The sequence below is a fragment of the Gavia stellata genome, chromosome 9, assembly GCF_030936135.1.
Source record: "Gavia stellata isolate bGavSte3 chromosome 9, bGavSte3.hap2, whole genome shotgun sequence".
Lineage (NCBI taxonomy): Eukaryota > Metazoa > Chordata > Aves > Gaviiformes > Gaviidae > Gavia > Gavia stellata.
Genome location: NC_082602.1, coordinates 392977 through 409068, shown reverse-complemented (window position 1 = coordinate 409068; position 16092 = coordinate 392977). Strand labels below are relative to the sequence as shown.

The 16092-nt window shown below is 47.4% G+C and overlaps 1 protein-coding gene across 1 annotated transcript in view; it reads right to left on the bottom strand.

Moving 5' to 3' along the window:
* RNLS (renalase, FAD dependent amine oxidase) overlaps window positions 1–15138 on the bottom strand; it is a 79578-nt gene extending 64440 nt beyond the window's left edge. Inside the window, exons 1-4 of the mRNA XM_059821431.1 lie at window positions 15027–15138; window positions 14828–14933; window positions 13167–13309; window positions 11783–11941 (exon numbers count right to left, since the gene is read on the bottom strand). Of these exons, the coding sequence (XP_059677414.1) occupies window positions 11783–11941; window positions 13167–13309; window positions 14828–14933; window positions 15027–15138 (520 nt within the window). The remainder of the gene's footprint in view (window positions 1–11782; window positions 11942–13166; window positions 13310–14827; window positions 14934–15026) is intronic.
* Between the last annotated feature and the right edge of the window lie 954 nt (window positions 15139–16092).

Below are 16092 nucleotides of genomic sequence, written 5' to 3'. Positions count from 1 at the left end.
AATTTCAGTACTCAGTCAATAAAATAAGGTACAAATGCAAAGCCCAAAACACCATTGGGGTAAACAGGAGATGTTTGAAGTTTACTATATTCAACTGCTACACTTTTCTTAGGTAGTCCAGCCATTACAAATGATATGGATTTTAAAAATAAAAATAAAAAAAGGTGAAGCAGTACTTAAAGTTGTTCTGCAAACGATGTGAAAAAGTTCTCAACCCCTCAAAACATCACTAGATGAAGAACTGATGGCAGATACTAAAACAGCTACTAAAGAAAACAGAAATTCAGAAAAGTGAACTCAAGACCCAAAGATTTTTGGGAAGTCTCACATGTGACTTTTATTATAAAGCTCAGACAATATTCACTGTTTTCAAACAAACTACTAAGGTACAAGACAAACGCAAGACCTTACCTCCAGGCACACTATTGGACACAGCACGCTCATTCGCACAGAATTCCACCTCCGCTCCCGGTCATCTGATTTAGGCTCAAGTCAGGTGAGCACCCACGGCTATCTGCTAGCTCTCGGAAAACTCGTGTGGGTCAGAACGGCAGAGCGGGTCTTATGATTCCAAGTCTTGGAACAGAGTCCGTTCTGTCAAACATACCACCAACGTTAACCAACTCTTAAAGACAACTCATGTTACAAAATACTGGAAATAACTGTAAACCTGAAGAAAGCAGTATCATCAGTAACTTCTGAAATACTGGGTTACAAAGCCAGATTCTGTCTTGAAATGAGGTGAGAACTACACTAGTCACTGAACAAAGTTTATCAGGGCTTTTTATTTCTAAAGAATCGAGTCACAGGAGACCCACACAGTGCTTTGAGTATCTCCGGGAAGGTGGATTTAGCAGGGAATTCAAATCCTAAGGAAGAGCAAGGCAACCACCAGTAAATGCAGGCTTCTAAGGTAAGGCAGGTAAATCCAAACCACCATACAGCTAAAATACTAAGAGGATATTATAATATTCTGGGTGGAAATTCTAGAAGAAAAAGGCTACTGTTCTCAGCCTCTCTGAGAGCACAAGCCACCGCCAGCGCTGTCTGGTCTTTTCTGCTACTACAACCCCCAACTTAATTTCAGCTGGGTCAACACGGCTGCCTGCTGGCCACACAGGGAAGGGGATTAAGGAACTGACCCAGGTTTTAATCTGTTAAGGAACAGAGAACAGGCAGAAGGAGAAGGGACAGAGGAAACATGCCTGTATCCTGAGTTTCACAGCCAGCTTCAACTGACCCGACTGCAAATTTCTAAACAGAGATGGGGTTCACAGCTCTCTCAGGTTTGCTCAGCTCTAGAGCCCACACAGCCACAGACTAAACCGGACCAACCTGCTGGCACAGACACAAACCTTTTCAGTTGCGGGATTTTTCCCCTAGAGTTAGTTTTCAGCCACATCGGTGAGCTGACCCACCTGACGTCTTCCAGGCTGACAATGTGCATTGCAACGCTTCTGCAAAATAAAAATCTCTACCATCTACCTCATCTCACCTATTGGCACAGGTGAGGATGGCACAGGAAAAGGAACAGAAGTTCGTTTCTACAAAAAGCATCTGAGGGTAAGTTATTCCTGAGGGGTTTTTAATACAAGAGCATACCACACATTCTTGAAAATTATGATGCCAAGTGTGAAAAGCTGACTGCAAGCTCAATGCAAATTTTATGTTTGACTCAATGGAGCCAAAATCTCATTAAGTTTAAAATTAATATTATTTTTTTCCTGCTCTAATCCAGATGTGGACTGCAAAAATAACTTAAAAGTTTGCAGATGTATCTGTGGGAAGTAAAGATAATCTTTATAAAGAATGGTCTCAATTACAGTGGCCAGCAACTATTAAAAAACCCCTAGAAATCCACAAAACCCCATCCAGTCTAGCTATGCCTAAACTGTGAGAATATATTAAAATGCACACAGCATTAAAAAAAAAGTGTTCCAGTGAAGACTTCTGTCTGCTTATTTGATTGCAGCACTAATTAAAGAGAAAAAAATCCCAAAGCAAGCAATTAAATGTTAAGATTGCTCACAAACCTGCACCAGAATTTTCAAAGGTTTTCAACTCTCTAAAAGCAGTAGTTTGAGCTGTAGATTTCACATCAAAACAAAGGCTGTAAAGTCATCCAAGTCAGCCTATGGTCACCTTCCCACATTTCTCTCCCAAGTACGCTGAGCAGGTGCGGTAACAGGAAAGGAGGGAGAGCTTTTCTAAATGCATTCCCCCCCGCCCCCCCAAAAAAAAAGAAGAGCAAAACTTCAAACAAAAAAGGATTTTACTCAAAGGGAGAGGCGAGATGTATATTGTTTCCCAAAATCAACCATCAAAAACCATTTTAGATTCGGGATCTAAAAATTCAGGTCTGATGTAAATGCCTTAACTAGACTTACTGAAGAATAAGCTCTTAGGAGCACATCCAGCCTTCCTACAACACAGAAACCATCAGCTCATTAAACGTGTGTCCCACGAGACACAAATAAAGAAGTTTCAGAATTGCTCAGTTTGGTCACATTTTTTGGCAGGGAACTTTTTTTTTATTTTTCTTTAGGCTCATGGCAAAGAGCAGCTTTGGAAAGATTTCTCTATCTAAATACAATCCCTGGAGAGCACCGAAGACTGCCTGCTGTTGGGAAAAACTGAGAGGTATCTGTGTTTATTGTTGAGATCAACAAATTTTAGAGCATTTATTTGCTCTGTTCCAAGTATGTCTTGCGTTCAAATACCATCACCTTTATTATTTAGGAAAAAAAACCTACCGTGTGCATACGCACACAGGCTCACGTTTAGCTGATCCGATATTCCTGGGTTCCCACTCTCTATTTTGAGATACGCTACTGGAATGACACAAAGAGGCGAAACACGATCACAGAACTTTATTTAACGCAAGCCCCCTGGTACTGACGCACTCTGCCAACCAGCACAGGCAGTGGGGGCAGGAAGAGAAGCATGTCCAGGTTACAGTAATTACAGATAGCCAGATCAGGCTGAATTAAACATGTCCACACATAAAAGCAGCACTCCCTTACATGTCAGAGGTAAATTTTTTTTAAACCAGTTTAGCTAAATCAGCACAATCTGCTACCAGTCTAATGTGCAGGTGCTCTGAATCTCTCCTGGGACTGCAGAGGAAACCTAAGCTTAGAATTCAAACCACAGATTCATGAGCATTTCTTTGCTTATAAGATTCAATCACTCGCACAGCCCCTGCGCTGCTCTCCTACCCTTGCTGAAAGTGCATCATGTGCCAGTAAGTCTGTGGGCCACATGGTGAACTGAAGATCACACCGCTGATCCTGCTAAAAATAACTCCCCCGTCTTTTGGGGGGCAAGGGGGGACTGCGTTATTGTGGTCCCACCGGCAGTCGTGCTGATCCAGCTGACTTGCTGGAGGTAGGGTAGAACAAGTAATAGAGACTGCTGGAAGAAATGTTTCTGCAACATTCCCAGGCACTAAAAAAAGAGATGCTGTGACGGAGTGAGACCCCCTCTGCAGGGTTTCTGTTTAAGAAGTGTCATCCTGGTCTGGCCAGAGGATCTAATGCGGGTTCCCCTGGAGTGGGAAGCAGCTGCCCCACTCCCTCCAAGACTGAAGACAAAAAGCAGCATACTTTGCTCTTCCAGCATTGGATCTTGCTTTTTTCCCCCCTTCTGTTTTACTCTGAGATCTGTCAAATCAAAATTTCAGCTTTCTACCAAAGGCAGGCAGTGTTTGTTGACTGACAACAATAAAACGCAAAGTAGCCCTTTATCTAATACATATTCTATTTCATTCTCCTTCTCAAACCTCTCGCGCTCACACGCATCGGGTTTAATCCTCACACTTCTCAGACGAAGAGGGTCACTGGAATCAGTGTGGTAGCCTTTTCATAGGCTTTCAAGGTGTTCAACTAATAACTGCAGAACAAGTCCATTATAAGCACTCTAGATATGAGGAGACACCTAAAAATAGGTTAAGTCAAACACACACTCAAGCATACACACGGCCTACTTTGATATTTTTTTTTCCTGATGTGCAATTCCAGCTCCAGTAGCCTTTTTTTTTTTTAAAAACATACTCCCTAAGAAGGGAGGCTATACCTGAGCTGCAGAAGGCAGAGAACACCCAACAATTTCGCCTGCTTTAAAGGCTGACGTAGTGGTTTCAGTGGCAGTTGAATAGCCAAGCGTGCGCTGCTACTCCTCCTTAGACCCTCCTCTGCTCCCAGATGTCTAGTCCCACCCTCCCCTTTCTGCCGGCTTTCATGTCAGACCATTCCACGAGCTAATCCAACTACCTGACCGAGCAAAAACAAACCCCATACTTACATATATACAGATATATCTATTTCCTTGCTGGATTGGTGAGTCAGAGCAACTCACAGGAGGGTACGAAACGCTGCAGCGAAAGGTAAGAGGTGGAGCTGACACCAGCAGTGGGAGGTAGGGACAGGATGCCATTCACCAAATCACGGGTGAAATTCACAGCCAGAAGCGAAACAGCAAACAGCTCATCGTAACTGTTAGGTTACAGCTAAGGAGAGCTGTATTCTGTCCGGCTGCATCGGGCAAACAGCTCTCCCACGGGCAGGGACAGAGGGTTTCACTACAGAGTAAGACGCCCCGTGTTTCAGCTGCGGCACTGACAATCCAGACAATGGCCTCTCGCACTGCTGTCAGAGTGTATTGCCCAATTTTAACGACACAGATCCTTCCACTGTCACAACCTCAGTCGGTATTAGGATGCTTCCATGTCAAACGAGTGACAGGTTTTTAAAGGACCACATTAATATCAACAGCTAGTCTCATGCAAAACTAATAACTATTTGTATTTCCAGAACGCACAAATATTTGCACGGTGTGACCTCAGCTCCTGAGGTCTGATAAGTAGCTAACAAATCAGTGTACATGTTTACACCAGACATTGTAGATATGTTAGGTAATGAGAGCAAACTCAAAGCCTGGATAAGCCCTGCTAAGATTGCTTGGAACTGGAATGACAAAATTCAGAATTTATCATTATGCTATCCAAAAATAAACACATTCACTCAGCAAGAACTTGGGACTCATGAAAAATTATCAGAGTTGTGCTTTCCTAATTCACATTATAAAGCCTCCCTACGTAAATACAGTCCTATTTCACTTGTATCTTCTCATCAGCTTGTATTATTTAAAACATGTGGGACATTCACACAGATGGAAAAAAAAAAATAGGTCAGGCTTGAAACAAAAGCCAAGCCATTCCATTTTATTAGCAGATTAAACATGTGGAACTGTAATTTTAAATTCCAAGTAAAGCAACTTAATGAAAACATTCTGAACACACAGATAAAAACTACTGCAAATTGTTGTAATCTTTAACTGCCATGTTGCCAAATGTCTTACTAAAAACAGAACCGATAAAAAAGTTTGTCAGTCCGATTCGAAAATGCACAGAAGAGGGCTATATTGCTTAGTGATCATATGGAATCTGGTATATAAATCTAGGATTTTTCTAACATCAGCAGCCAATCTGCTGCAGTAGCATGTCTGAAATACCATTAGATGAGGAACGTTTGCGAAACCTAGTCCTTTCATTTGCAAAGATCCTGCCTTTAAGCAAATTTATTGCTTTTCTGACACCGAATTTACATTACAAAACTCAGCAACATTTATTCATTTTCCTTTTACCTTCTGCATAACCACAATATTTACTACCAAAATACGTAAAGCCCAAATACAAATAAAGGCACTAAATATAATTTAGTTATTCAAGTGGAATGTCCTAAACATCATTTGATTGCTGCCACCTATTGTTGTTCCAAACATGTTGCAAGGAGCTAACCCTTTTCCCCTTCTGCCTCAACCCAATACTAGCACTCAGCTATTTTAAAAGCTTAGGAAGTTCCTAACTCTTCACGTACCGCATGTTATGTAAAGAAGGGAAAGCAGGGGAAAAATGAAGACATCGTAAAAATATTTTTTTCTTTTGATTAATTTTGTTTGGTAATTCTACTGTAACTTCAGATAAACACAGGACACAGACAATGTCTGAATGGCCACCAACCGAGTCAAATCAGTCAAGAGTAATTTCACCAGATAACGGTACCAAAGAGCCCTAAGAATGCCTCTTTCACAGACTACCAATTCAACAACTTCCCTACTTTTAAGAGATTTCAAAGCTTATGACTTCCAGCAGCATTATTACTACTCCTGTCTCCGCTATTGCTAAATATGCGACTGATAAGTCTATTTGGGCATGATAGCTGTAGAAGGAATGAATAGAGGTTGAAACTGAATAAAGATGAATAAATCTACAAAGATCGGCCACAGGCAAGCTACTTCCTTCCCTGCCCCCTTTCAGTTAAGAATTGATAAATGCTGGCAAAATTCAAAGAATACAAAACAAACCAAAGAGTACAAGCAAACAGAACAAAATACTTTACATATGTAAATACAGACATACACATATATCTGTGTATGTCTACATAAAAAATATATACGTATATAAGTAAAAATGGTGTATATACACACTAACTTCTCCATTAATTTCAGTTTTGGCTTTACACTCATAAAAGAAGTAATTCTGGAACAGTAACTTTTCACACAGTCCATTTAAAATGATAATTCTAGGTTGCCAAAGGCCACTTAATTCTGTCGCGTCCTAAATGCATACAGCTTCACAATGACATAACGTTCAGGCTCATCTAAAAGGTTAAAGAAGAGGAAAAAGACACAAACTAATAAATCAGTCTAACAAAAGCTTTAGTCTGCAGAGCTTTAAGTATTAAAATGGAAACTTTGCCACCGAATGTAAAAATCAGGAGGGTCGTTATCACAAAAATCTTAATTCTCTGAATATCACGTAAATAAATGAAAATTATTTTCAAAAAATTTGGGAGGTGAAAGACGACCTCCCTCAGGTAGGCTGTGATTTCCCCTGTCAGTAGTCCTCATTCTTAAAGCCAGAACACAAACCTGAGAACTAGTAAGTCATCTCACTGAAGGTCAAATTTTGGTCTGTTTCAAATTGAGAAGCCTCATCGCATTTGCCTTCTACGACAGGCTATTAAAGGTGTCTAAATAAAGATGTCCTAAAGACGTCGAAGTAAAGATAGAAGTTAACATTTTCGAATCGAAGATCAGCCGCCGGACCCAAAGGCACCTGCGTTAAGGTCACTCGATTGCCAGGCGCTGGCCATTCACGTAGCCCAGTTCTGCAATGAAGGGGAACTCACAACACACACACATATGCGCAGGATGCTTTTGTTGAAGCACCCAACTACAAATATAGGAGCCTAAATTTCAGGAGACATCTCTGAAAACATGGACATAGGTGTCCAAACTGTTTTGTTATTAAAGAAACATACCGCACGTTTACGGCGGTCATCTGTGGGACCGCTGCTTAAAAATACAATATTCAGTTAAATATTCTCAAGCAAGGGGAAAGTACCGATGTGACAGAGTGAATCTCGAGGCTCAAAGAGAAAAATGGTGAACTCCTGCAAAGGGTGAATTACCACTTCTGGCTAGTCATGTCAACTCTTCAACTCAGGTTCTTTTACGCACAAAGCTAATTCCAATGCTTACTAATGGATCAAAGCATCACCTACTCCGCACAGCTGTTCCTCTGCACCTTCACTTATTTTACAGCCTTTATCTATACATTAATGCTAACAAATCCCTCATCAAAAGCCATTTAAAACTTCCTTTGGCTTGGAACTGATAGATCCCATTACACCCAAGTGGCTAAAATGGCACCTGGCACAGCTGGCAATTCAATCTCCAGCGTGCAGCAAAACTGATGTGAAAAGGCATCTCAGAGACCAACCTCCGATAGGAAAAGCAGAAGAAAATTATGGAGGATATGGAAGATCTTTAAACTAGCTGCCTCTAATTAAGAAGCTGTCAAAGCAGGGATGGTACACTGAAGCAAAGGAGGGTGTGCAATAAAGGCTAGTTACAATCAAAACCAGGGCTGTTGGGGAAATGGCCAAGGCTCGCTCCATTGACACCGCTCATCACAAATCACAACAGTGACTGAGATTAGTATTACCACAAGGCACCAAGCCACGTCTTTCATTTCGCTTCAGTGTCTGTCTTCTGTATAACAAAGGCCTTCAAGATAAGCAATGAAGGTAGCTGTACTCCGAAATCCTGCCCCCCTTCACGTTAAGCCCCTTGCCTGCAGTCTCAGCGTAGTTACACGTGACACCTTCGAGCTGGCCACAGAGGCTGCTGTTGCTAGAAAGAGAAAGCCCTCCCCTTCCTCCAACTCTGCACATCCCTCGTTTCAGCCACAGCGCGAGCACAGCAGCAAAATGATTCCTCCCACCCTGAGTGACAGCGAGGGGGAAGTTTGCAAGAAGGAGCAGGAACCTCCCCTTCCAGGAGCAGCTGGAATTGCTAGTTTGTATACTGGGAATGCACAAATATGTTTTCCATTAGAATCAGCAAATTTTGTCTTTGGATTGGAAAGACCACAGCATACAGATGACTGAACTGCTTTACAGGTAAGGAAGCAGCCTCAGCCTATGTGCAGGCAAAAACTAGCGACCAAGCAGTCACTCAACAAGTCAGATCAGCTTGCATAGCCAAGTGACCACGAACATACTCATTTGCACCATCAGCATCGGTTTTGGGTCCAAAGAGGGAGCAGATCCGACTCCCAGCGTGGTACCCGCTCACTAGTGCTGAGAGGGGAGGCAAAAGCAGGACAGTGGCAGCGTGGAGGGGAAGAGGATGACTATTCTTTTCAGCAGCTGTCCACAGTTAACTACCTTAAGCTTAACATGAAATCACATCTTAAATCCCAAGAGAGGTGGATCCAGGAAACCCCCGTTCTCTGTCAGCAAAACTCAGCTCTTTGACATGGCAATCAATATAAGGTTGAGATTTAGAGATACAGTGATGTACCTTCACCCTCTGCAAGTCAAAAAGGATCTGAAATCTACACCCTGTTCGGCTCCGAAAAACCTTCTGTACTTTCTCCTCGCCTATTTTCCCCTCACTTCTTAGCCTAAAGAAACAGTAGTAAAGAAGCCAATAGCTCCAATGCTAGGGAACTCCAGGGTATGGGAAGTCAGCCCTGTTGCCCGAGACGAAGAATTAACACTTGGTGGAAATCTGGAAGCTGGGCTTACACGGGGTACAGGCAGAGAGAGGAAGAGAACTGGGGAGAAGGGGAAGAGCAGACAAAACTCGCTGGGTTCCCTCAGGTAAGAGTCAATCCTGCAGTTATAGAGAAGATTAAGAAAAGGATGTTGTGGAAAACATCTGACAGTTCCAGCACTCCAAGAGCAAGTGAAATGAATTGCTCGCCTTACCCACATTTTCTGAAGGGGACCTGCCCGCTTTTTGGACATGAAAGGATTTAATTACCCCAAGAGAAACAATTTGCAAAGACATCAACTCAGACTGAGGAAGGCCTTGAGATGCAGACTAGAGGAACCTCGGGAAGGCTCTGAGAAAACAGTACTACACACTACTACTTTTCCTCTATTCTCAGGATATTCACTATTGACTACGTTAGAAAGGACAGGATGGGCCAGACCCACTCCCCCCAGTCATTTACCCCAGTAATGACACCACTGAGCAATCAAACAGCCACCTTGTTACGCCTGTCCCCATGTCCTTGTACAGTTTGGGCTGTTGAGGTTTCCCCATCTGCTGTAACCGAACTCAAGTAGCTTGAGAGTCAGCCACGACTGCAAGCATCTCCGAGCAATATTCCATGTTACGCTGTCATAATAAGCCTAACGAAAAAGAAGAAAATATCGAGATGATGTCTCTCTCCTTGCAGACAGGGGAACGGCCCAACCCATGGTAGTTGTTACACATCATTCTCCTCTTACTTTCTAATGCTTGCAAAGCCGTGCTTCAGTTAGTGACCAGTCAATGTTTTTAACGTTAGTTTATTGTATCTTTATACAGCAGAACAGCACACATGTGGCTATTAAAAGGAAAATACCTAATTCTGAAAAGGATGTCTACACATTTACTCTGCTCCTATGATTCAGAATACAAAGCGAAACAGCACACTCACTAACCAAGAAAATTCAGTGGGGATACCATTACTTTCTGTGGTAAAGGGACAGTGGAAATGGGAGAGCTTATAAACCAACAAATAGCAGAGAAGTCCTGTTCTTACAGGATATTTATCTCTTTAGGCACAAAGCTTAATATAAGAGGTTGTAATGAAAATACTTCTCTTCTTTACCATGATCAGACATCAGTTTTCCCTTTGCTACCATAAGACACCGTGCTGCAGTTCAATGTCCTGCTGCCATCTATCCTTCTCTTCCCTACCCCATCCTCTTCTTTTCCCTTATAGAGGTCCGACTTACTATGAAGCAAACTCCAATAGACCCTGGCAGGTCTAAGCACCTCCATCTATTGCTCTGGTATCTTAGACAGCTTCCAAATCATACTCACGTATTTAAACACGTTAAAATCCAAGATACAGCAGAGCACAAGGAGCCAAGCGTTAAAGTCAGCTCTTCGTCTTTCAAGCACTGGTGGTTTTTCTACAGAGAGCAGAAAACCTACAAATTTTCAAGTGTCTACTTCAGGAGCTGGCAGCAGAGAGGCAACAAGCCCTGTCTGACCAGAACTGACTCGAGCCACGTGGATGCCCCTGCGCTGCTGCCAGCACGCTGAGTTCAAAGAGAGGTTATTAGCCAGACGCAGCACGTCTTTGGTAGAACGCTGCAGCTGGGGCGATAAATCCACAGCCCAGCGCGCTTCAACTGGCTCTGCCAGGGTCAGCACAGGCCTGGCCTGGCTTCCTGGCTTCTGCTCAGCATCAGCCCTCAGAGCCATCTCCTGCAGAGCTGCGTCAAGACCTCTACCCTGTAAATCCTCACGGCGGCTGTTCCGCAAGGATCAAGCCTCATGGCAAAGATGCCAAATCTGCTCGCAAGCTCGGCAGCACCTCAGCTAACCAGCCCTCCCAGAAACAACGCTGCTGGGAGCGCACTGTGGATGGGCACTGACTGCGCACAGAGCTAGCATGGGTGAGCAGGATTCATCAGCCTGACTTCAGAGAAAAGCTGGCCCTGGAAGCCTCACACCTGAGACAACGCACCTAAGCTAGTAAACTTGTCCAGACCTGAACTTACACTTCTTTCTCAGCACTGAGCTGCTCTTTCTAAGCCTCCATGGCACTGTTAACACGTTCACCCCACTAAATCACCAAAGGATAATTGCAATTTGCTCATGTTTGGGGACTACAACCCCCAGGAGGCAGCCAGAAACAGCAAACAAGCTGGAGGGTCTGAGGGGCTTTCCTCTTACAAACTAGAGGCCACAGAGTTCTGATCTGGACTTTTTCCTCCCCTGCATTTCATATGATTTTAGGCTCACTGAAATGCCCTAGGGATTTTCCCCACAGAGCAGCTGTTATTCAAGCCTCTCTCTCTGGGTCATCCCTATTGCAGACATACCAAGGACAGGACTGAAAATCAGCATGGTATGTCGACAAAGAGAGAGCGACAAGGAAACCACTACGTGGGGTCCAGCTGAGGCTCTTGTCCGACTCAATAACTATTTTCAAGTTACAGAAAGACAAAGTCCTGTTTTAGGAGTCAGCAAAAAATTAAAGATCAGATTAAAAACTGACTCATCTCCTTAGATATTTTTGCTATCGAGGTATTACCGCTCACGCACCACACAGACAGCCGCGAAATTACTCACCTCCCATTGTTTTCAGATTCACCCTACTCTGGCGGGAAGTAACAGACAGCTCAGACTGCTGAGTGTTTCTTTGCTATAGAAGATGCTCCATTGCCATTTTAGGTCAGATACCTGCGATTTTGAGGTATGAACTTACTGTTTACAATGTCACCTTGCAGCTGAAGAATTTGTGGAACAGGCATTGTGAGAATAACTATATCAAACTGTTCCGGCGGTCCCACTTTCCTGGAGACTTCCCATTTCCCATCTCGGAGAGAGATGTGAGTTACGTGCTGTTCATAGAGGACATCTGCACCTGCTTGGAAAAAGAAGAAGTTAAACACATGTAACAGTGAATTCCACAGCGAAAACACAGAGTAGTTTCCCTTAGTAACTGGATGACTTGCAGACAGCAAAGCACACAGACCGTCTTAGAGCAAAGTTTCACAAATTAGGTTGAATCAATTTAAGAGCCAGCATATGACATTAAAAGAGGGGATCCTCATCAGCTGAAAAGGTCCCACCACTCCCCCGTGCTAGGGCTGATGTTCATCTGACTCCTCTCTGACATGATTCAGCTCAGTAAACAGATGGAAGACTACCAGCTGCTCTCTTTGTCAGGTTAGTTTGCTGTGGCTTTCCTGAGCTGAACCAATTCAGAGTGAAATCCGACGAGCGCAGGAGGCGGCGCGGGGTAAGCAATCAAAGCACACCCCCCGGAGCTGAAAAAGAGCGCGCTGCGGCTGTTAGCATCTCTTATATATCAGAAGACAGGAACTTAGCTAATTATTTGCATGATTAGAGTCTAAAAAACCAGCTAATTCAAAAAAGACAAAAACAATCACATGAAAGGAGCAAAGCTTGACTGCTCATAAAGCTAACATTTTTTCAAACCAGAGTTAAATTAATCACGAAACTGTACAAGTGGTTCCCACATGACACCTAATGCAGTAGTTCCACAGTTTAAACTAGCAGAAAATCTTCTCCCTCAGTCTTTTCTAAAAGACTTTCAACATAGTAGGCTCACGTACTGCATAAGCGCTCACTTCTACGAAACACAGGATGTATCTCACCACTACGTTCCCAGTCACTCGCTTAAACAGCACAGTTAACTTAAGTACGCACACGTGAAAAAACACCCAAACGCTCACTGCATTCAAGTTGCAACTCAAATCTCTTCTCAACCCTGATCTCACTCCCACTAAATTACCTCTGACCTAATTGTGTTAGGTCTGACTTTCATATGCTAAAGCCAACGGTGTAAATACAAGCTTGGCCCCTGATCCTACAGATGTTACATTTGTATAGATTTTTATATGCCAGCAGTGCAGCTGAAGGCAGCGAAGCACTTGCAGGACTTGGAAATTTATGGAGCTCGCAGACATGTTTATCCACCTAAGCAACTTCAAGACATACATAAACAAACAAGGAACTCGAACGTTCTCGTTGGGAGATTTAAATTTGAAAGACAGTTCAAGAATGCCATCAAAAACACAATCATTAAAACCTTTCATTTCATGCAAAGGCATCTAAAAAATTACCTGACTCTTTTAAATAATACTTGACAACTGAGGAGATGCCCTGGGGTGCCACGTAGTTGCACGAGCCTTCTTTCACTACCATTCCTTCAACAGGTGCAGTCAGAGGTTTCAAGATGCCATGAGACAGAAGTTCCTCATAGAAGCTTAAAGGGAGGAAACGACAGAAGAGATGAAAATACACCGCATGAAAACCAACGGCAGCTGTTGTTATTTTTCACAATTAAAGTTAAGACTTTTGACTTTAGAGAAGAGTTTTTAACGACCTCATACAACCTGCGTTCCAAGCCAGCCTATGCACGAACAGGAACCACCGCTATAAAACAACAAACTACCTTGCTATGCTATCGGGGGCTGGCCTTTTACGTGAGACCAAGGTTACCTACCGTGCCTGTAATAGAAACCGTTAGCGGTTTGACCCGAAGGTTTCAGGACTAACTGTGGCAAGGGCATATACGACAGTGACTTAAAGCTCTGGATATCAGTACAAACTGCATCGCAACTGCGGAGCGCAGGAACACCCCAGCAGCTGGATGCAGGTGCCTGACACACACCTGCTTTTTCCCTGATTTCCACAGAAATATTTGCATTTATACATCACTGTTACATCACCATCCCCTTCCCCAACCTACATCGAACAGTCCTGTGTACCCAGCAAGCCCAAGCAGGCCCCACCAACGCAACCCTCTGCCTTCGCCGCAGCCAGCCACCACTGTTCTTCGGGGCAGAGCCGTCGCGTCCCCGTGAAGCCGAGACACCTCACACTTCTCCTTTCCTGCCTGGCCTTCCTGTCGCCTGCCTAGCGTTCAGGCGACTCCAAAGCAAAGATCTTCGTGGATTTAAGCAGCGGGGATGCACCCGCCTGGGTTTCCTACGGTGGGCACCAGAGGTGAAAAGCGCTGAGCTGTGACACCCGTGGGGTGGGGTGGGCAGGGCAGGGCAGAGCAGAGCAGGGCTGGGCTGGGCTGGGCAGGGTAGGCCAGGCCGCTGGGCTGGGCTGGGCTGGGCTGGGCAGGGTAGACCAGGCCGCTGGGCTGGGCTGGGCTGGGCTGGGTAGACCAGGCCGCTGGGCTGGGCTGGGCTGGGCTGGGTAGACCAGGCCGCTGGGCTGGGCTGGGCTGGGTAGACCAGGCCGCTGGGCTGGGCTGGGCTGGGTAGACCAGGCCGCTGGGCTGGGCTGGGCTGGGCTGGGCTGGGCAGGGTAGACCAGGCCGCTGGGCTGGGCTGGGCTGGGCTGGGCAGGGTAGACCAGGCCGCTGGGCTGGGCTGGGCTGGGCAGGGTAGACCAGGCCGCTGGGCTGGGCTGGGCTGGGCTGGGCTGGGTAGACCAGGCCGCTGGGCTGGGCTGGGCTGGGCTGAGTAGACCAGGCCGCTGGGCTGGGCTGGGCTAGGCTGGGCAGGCCGCTCCGCCGCCAAACCCGCCCGATCCCGCGTACCGCCACCTGCTTCGCCCCCCGCTTCCCACCTGAGGCGGCAGCGATGGGCGGGAAGCCCGAGGGAGTGCTGAGGCCAAAGCCCGGCCGCAGCACGGCCCCCCCGGCCCCGCCGCCCCTCGCCCAGGCCGCGGCCCCCTCGCTCCCCCCCCCCACCCCCCGGCGGCGCCTCCCCTCAGGCCGGCGGCGCGCGGGGCGGAGCTTTGGGCGGGGCTGGGGGGCGGAGCTCACCTGCGGCGCGGCCCCGCGCGCTCCGGCTCGAGGGTGACGTACTGCGCGCCCAGGTCGGCGGTACAGGCGGCGTCCCGCGCGCTGCGGCTCGTGCTCATGCGGCCTCCTGCGCGCGACAGCCAGTCAGAGACCGCCGCGCCGCGCCGCGCCGCGCCGCGCCGCGCCGCGCCGCGCGCCCCCCGCCGCGCGCCGGACCCACCTGCGCCGCGCGCCTTGTCCCAGACGGCGATGCGGTCCAGCGCCGCCCCCCGCAGCAGCGCCGCGCAGGCGCCGCCCGTCAACCCCGCGCCCACCACCAGCACTCGCGCCATGGCCGGCCTCGCCCCGCCCCGTTCGGGGGCGGGCACCCCCCCAGCCCCGCCCCTCCGGAGGCAACACCGCCCCGCCCACGGGCGGTGCGGAGCCGCGCGGGAAGCGGGGAGCCGCGCGTACACCCACGCACGCGTGCGCGCGCGCAGCGCGGCAGGCACACACCCCCCCCCCCTCCACACCCCCCCCACGTGCACGCGCAGACCCGCGCAGACCTCTGCACACCCACGCGCACACCCCCCCCCCCCCCCGCACAACCACCTGTGCGCGCACAGACCCACCCCCGTGCACACGTACGCGTGTCCGCACACCCCCCGGCACACGCACACATACACACCCGTGCACGCTTACGTGTGTACACACCCCCAACACACACACCCCCCTGGTGCGCACACACACACCCCCCCGGCACACCCCCCCCCCCCCCCCGGTGCACACTTACACGTGCACACACCCCCCGGCACACACACACCCCCAACACACACACACACACTTACACGTGCACACACCCCCCGGCGCGCACACACACACACATCCTGGTGTGCACACACATACCCCCCCCAGCACACACACACCCCCTCCGTGCACACACACACACACCCCCAACACACACACACCCTGGTGCACACACACACACATCCCCAACACACACACCCCAGCGCACACACCCCCCCCCAGCACACACATACCCCCCCCCGTGCACACTTACACATGCACATACCCCCCGGTACACACACCCACCCCCTGGTGCACACACACACCCCCCCCGTGCACACTTACCCTGGTGCACACACCGCCAACACACACACACACCCCCCATGCACACTTACACATGCACACACCACCAGCACACACACACCCCCCAACACACACACACCCCCCAACACACACAACCCCCCCCGTGCACACTTACACATGCACACACCCCCCGGCACACACACACACACATCCTGGTG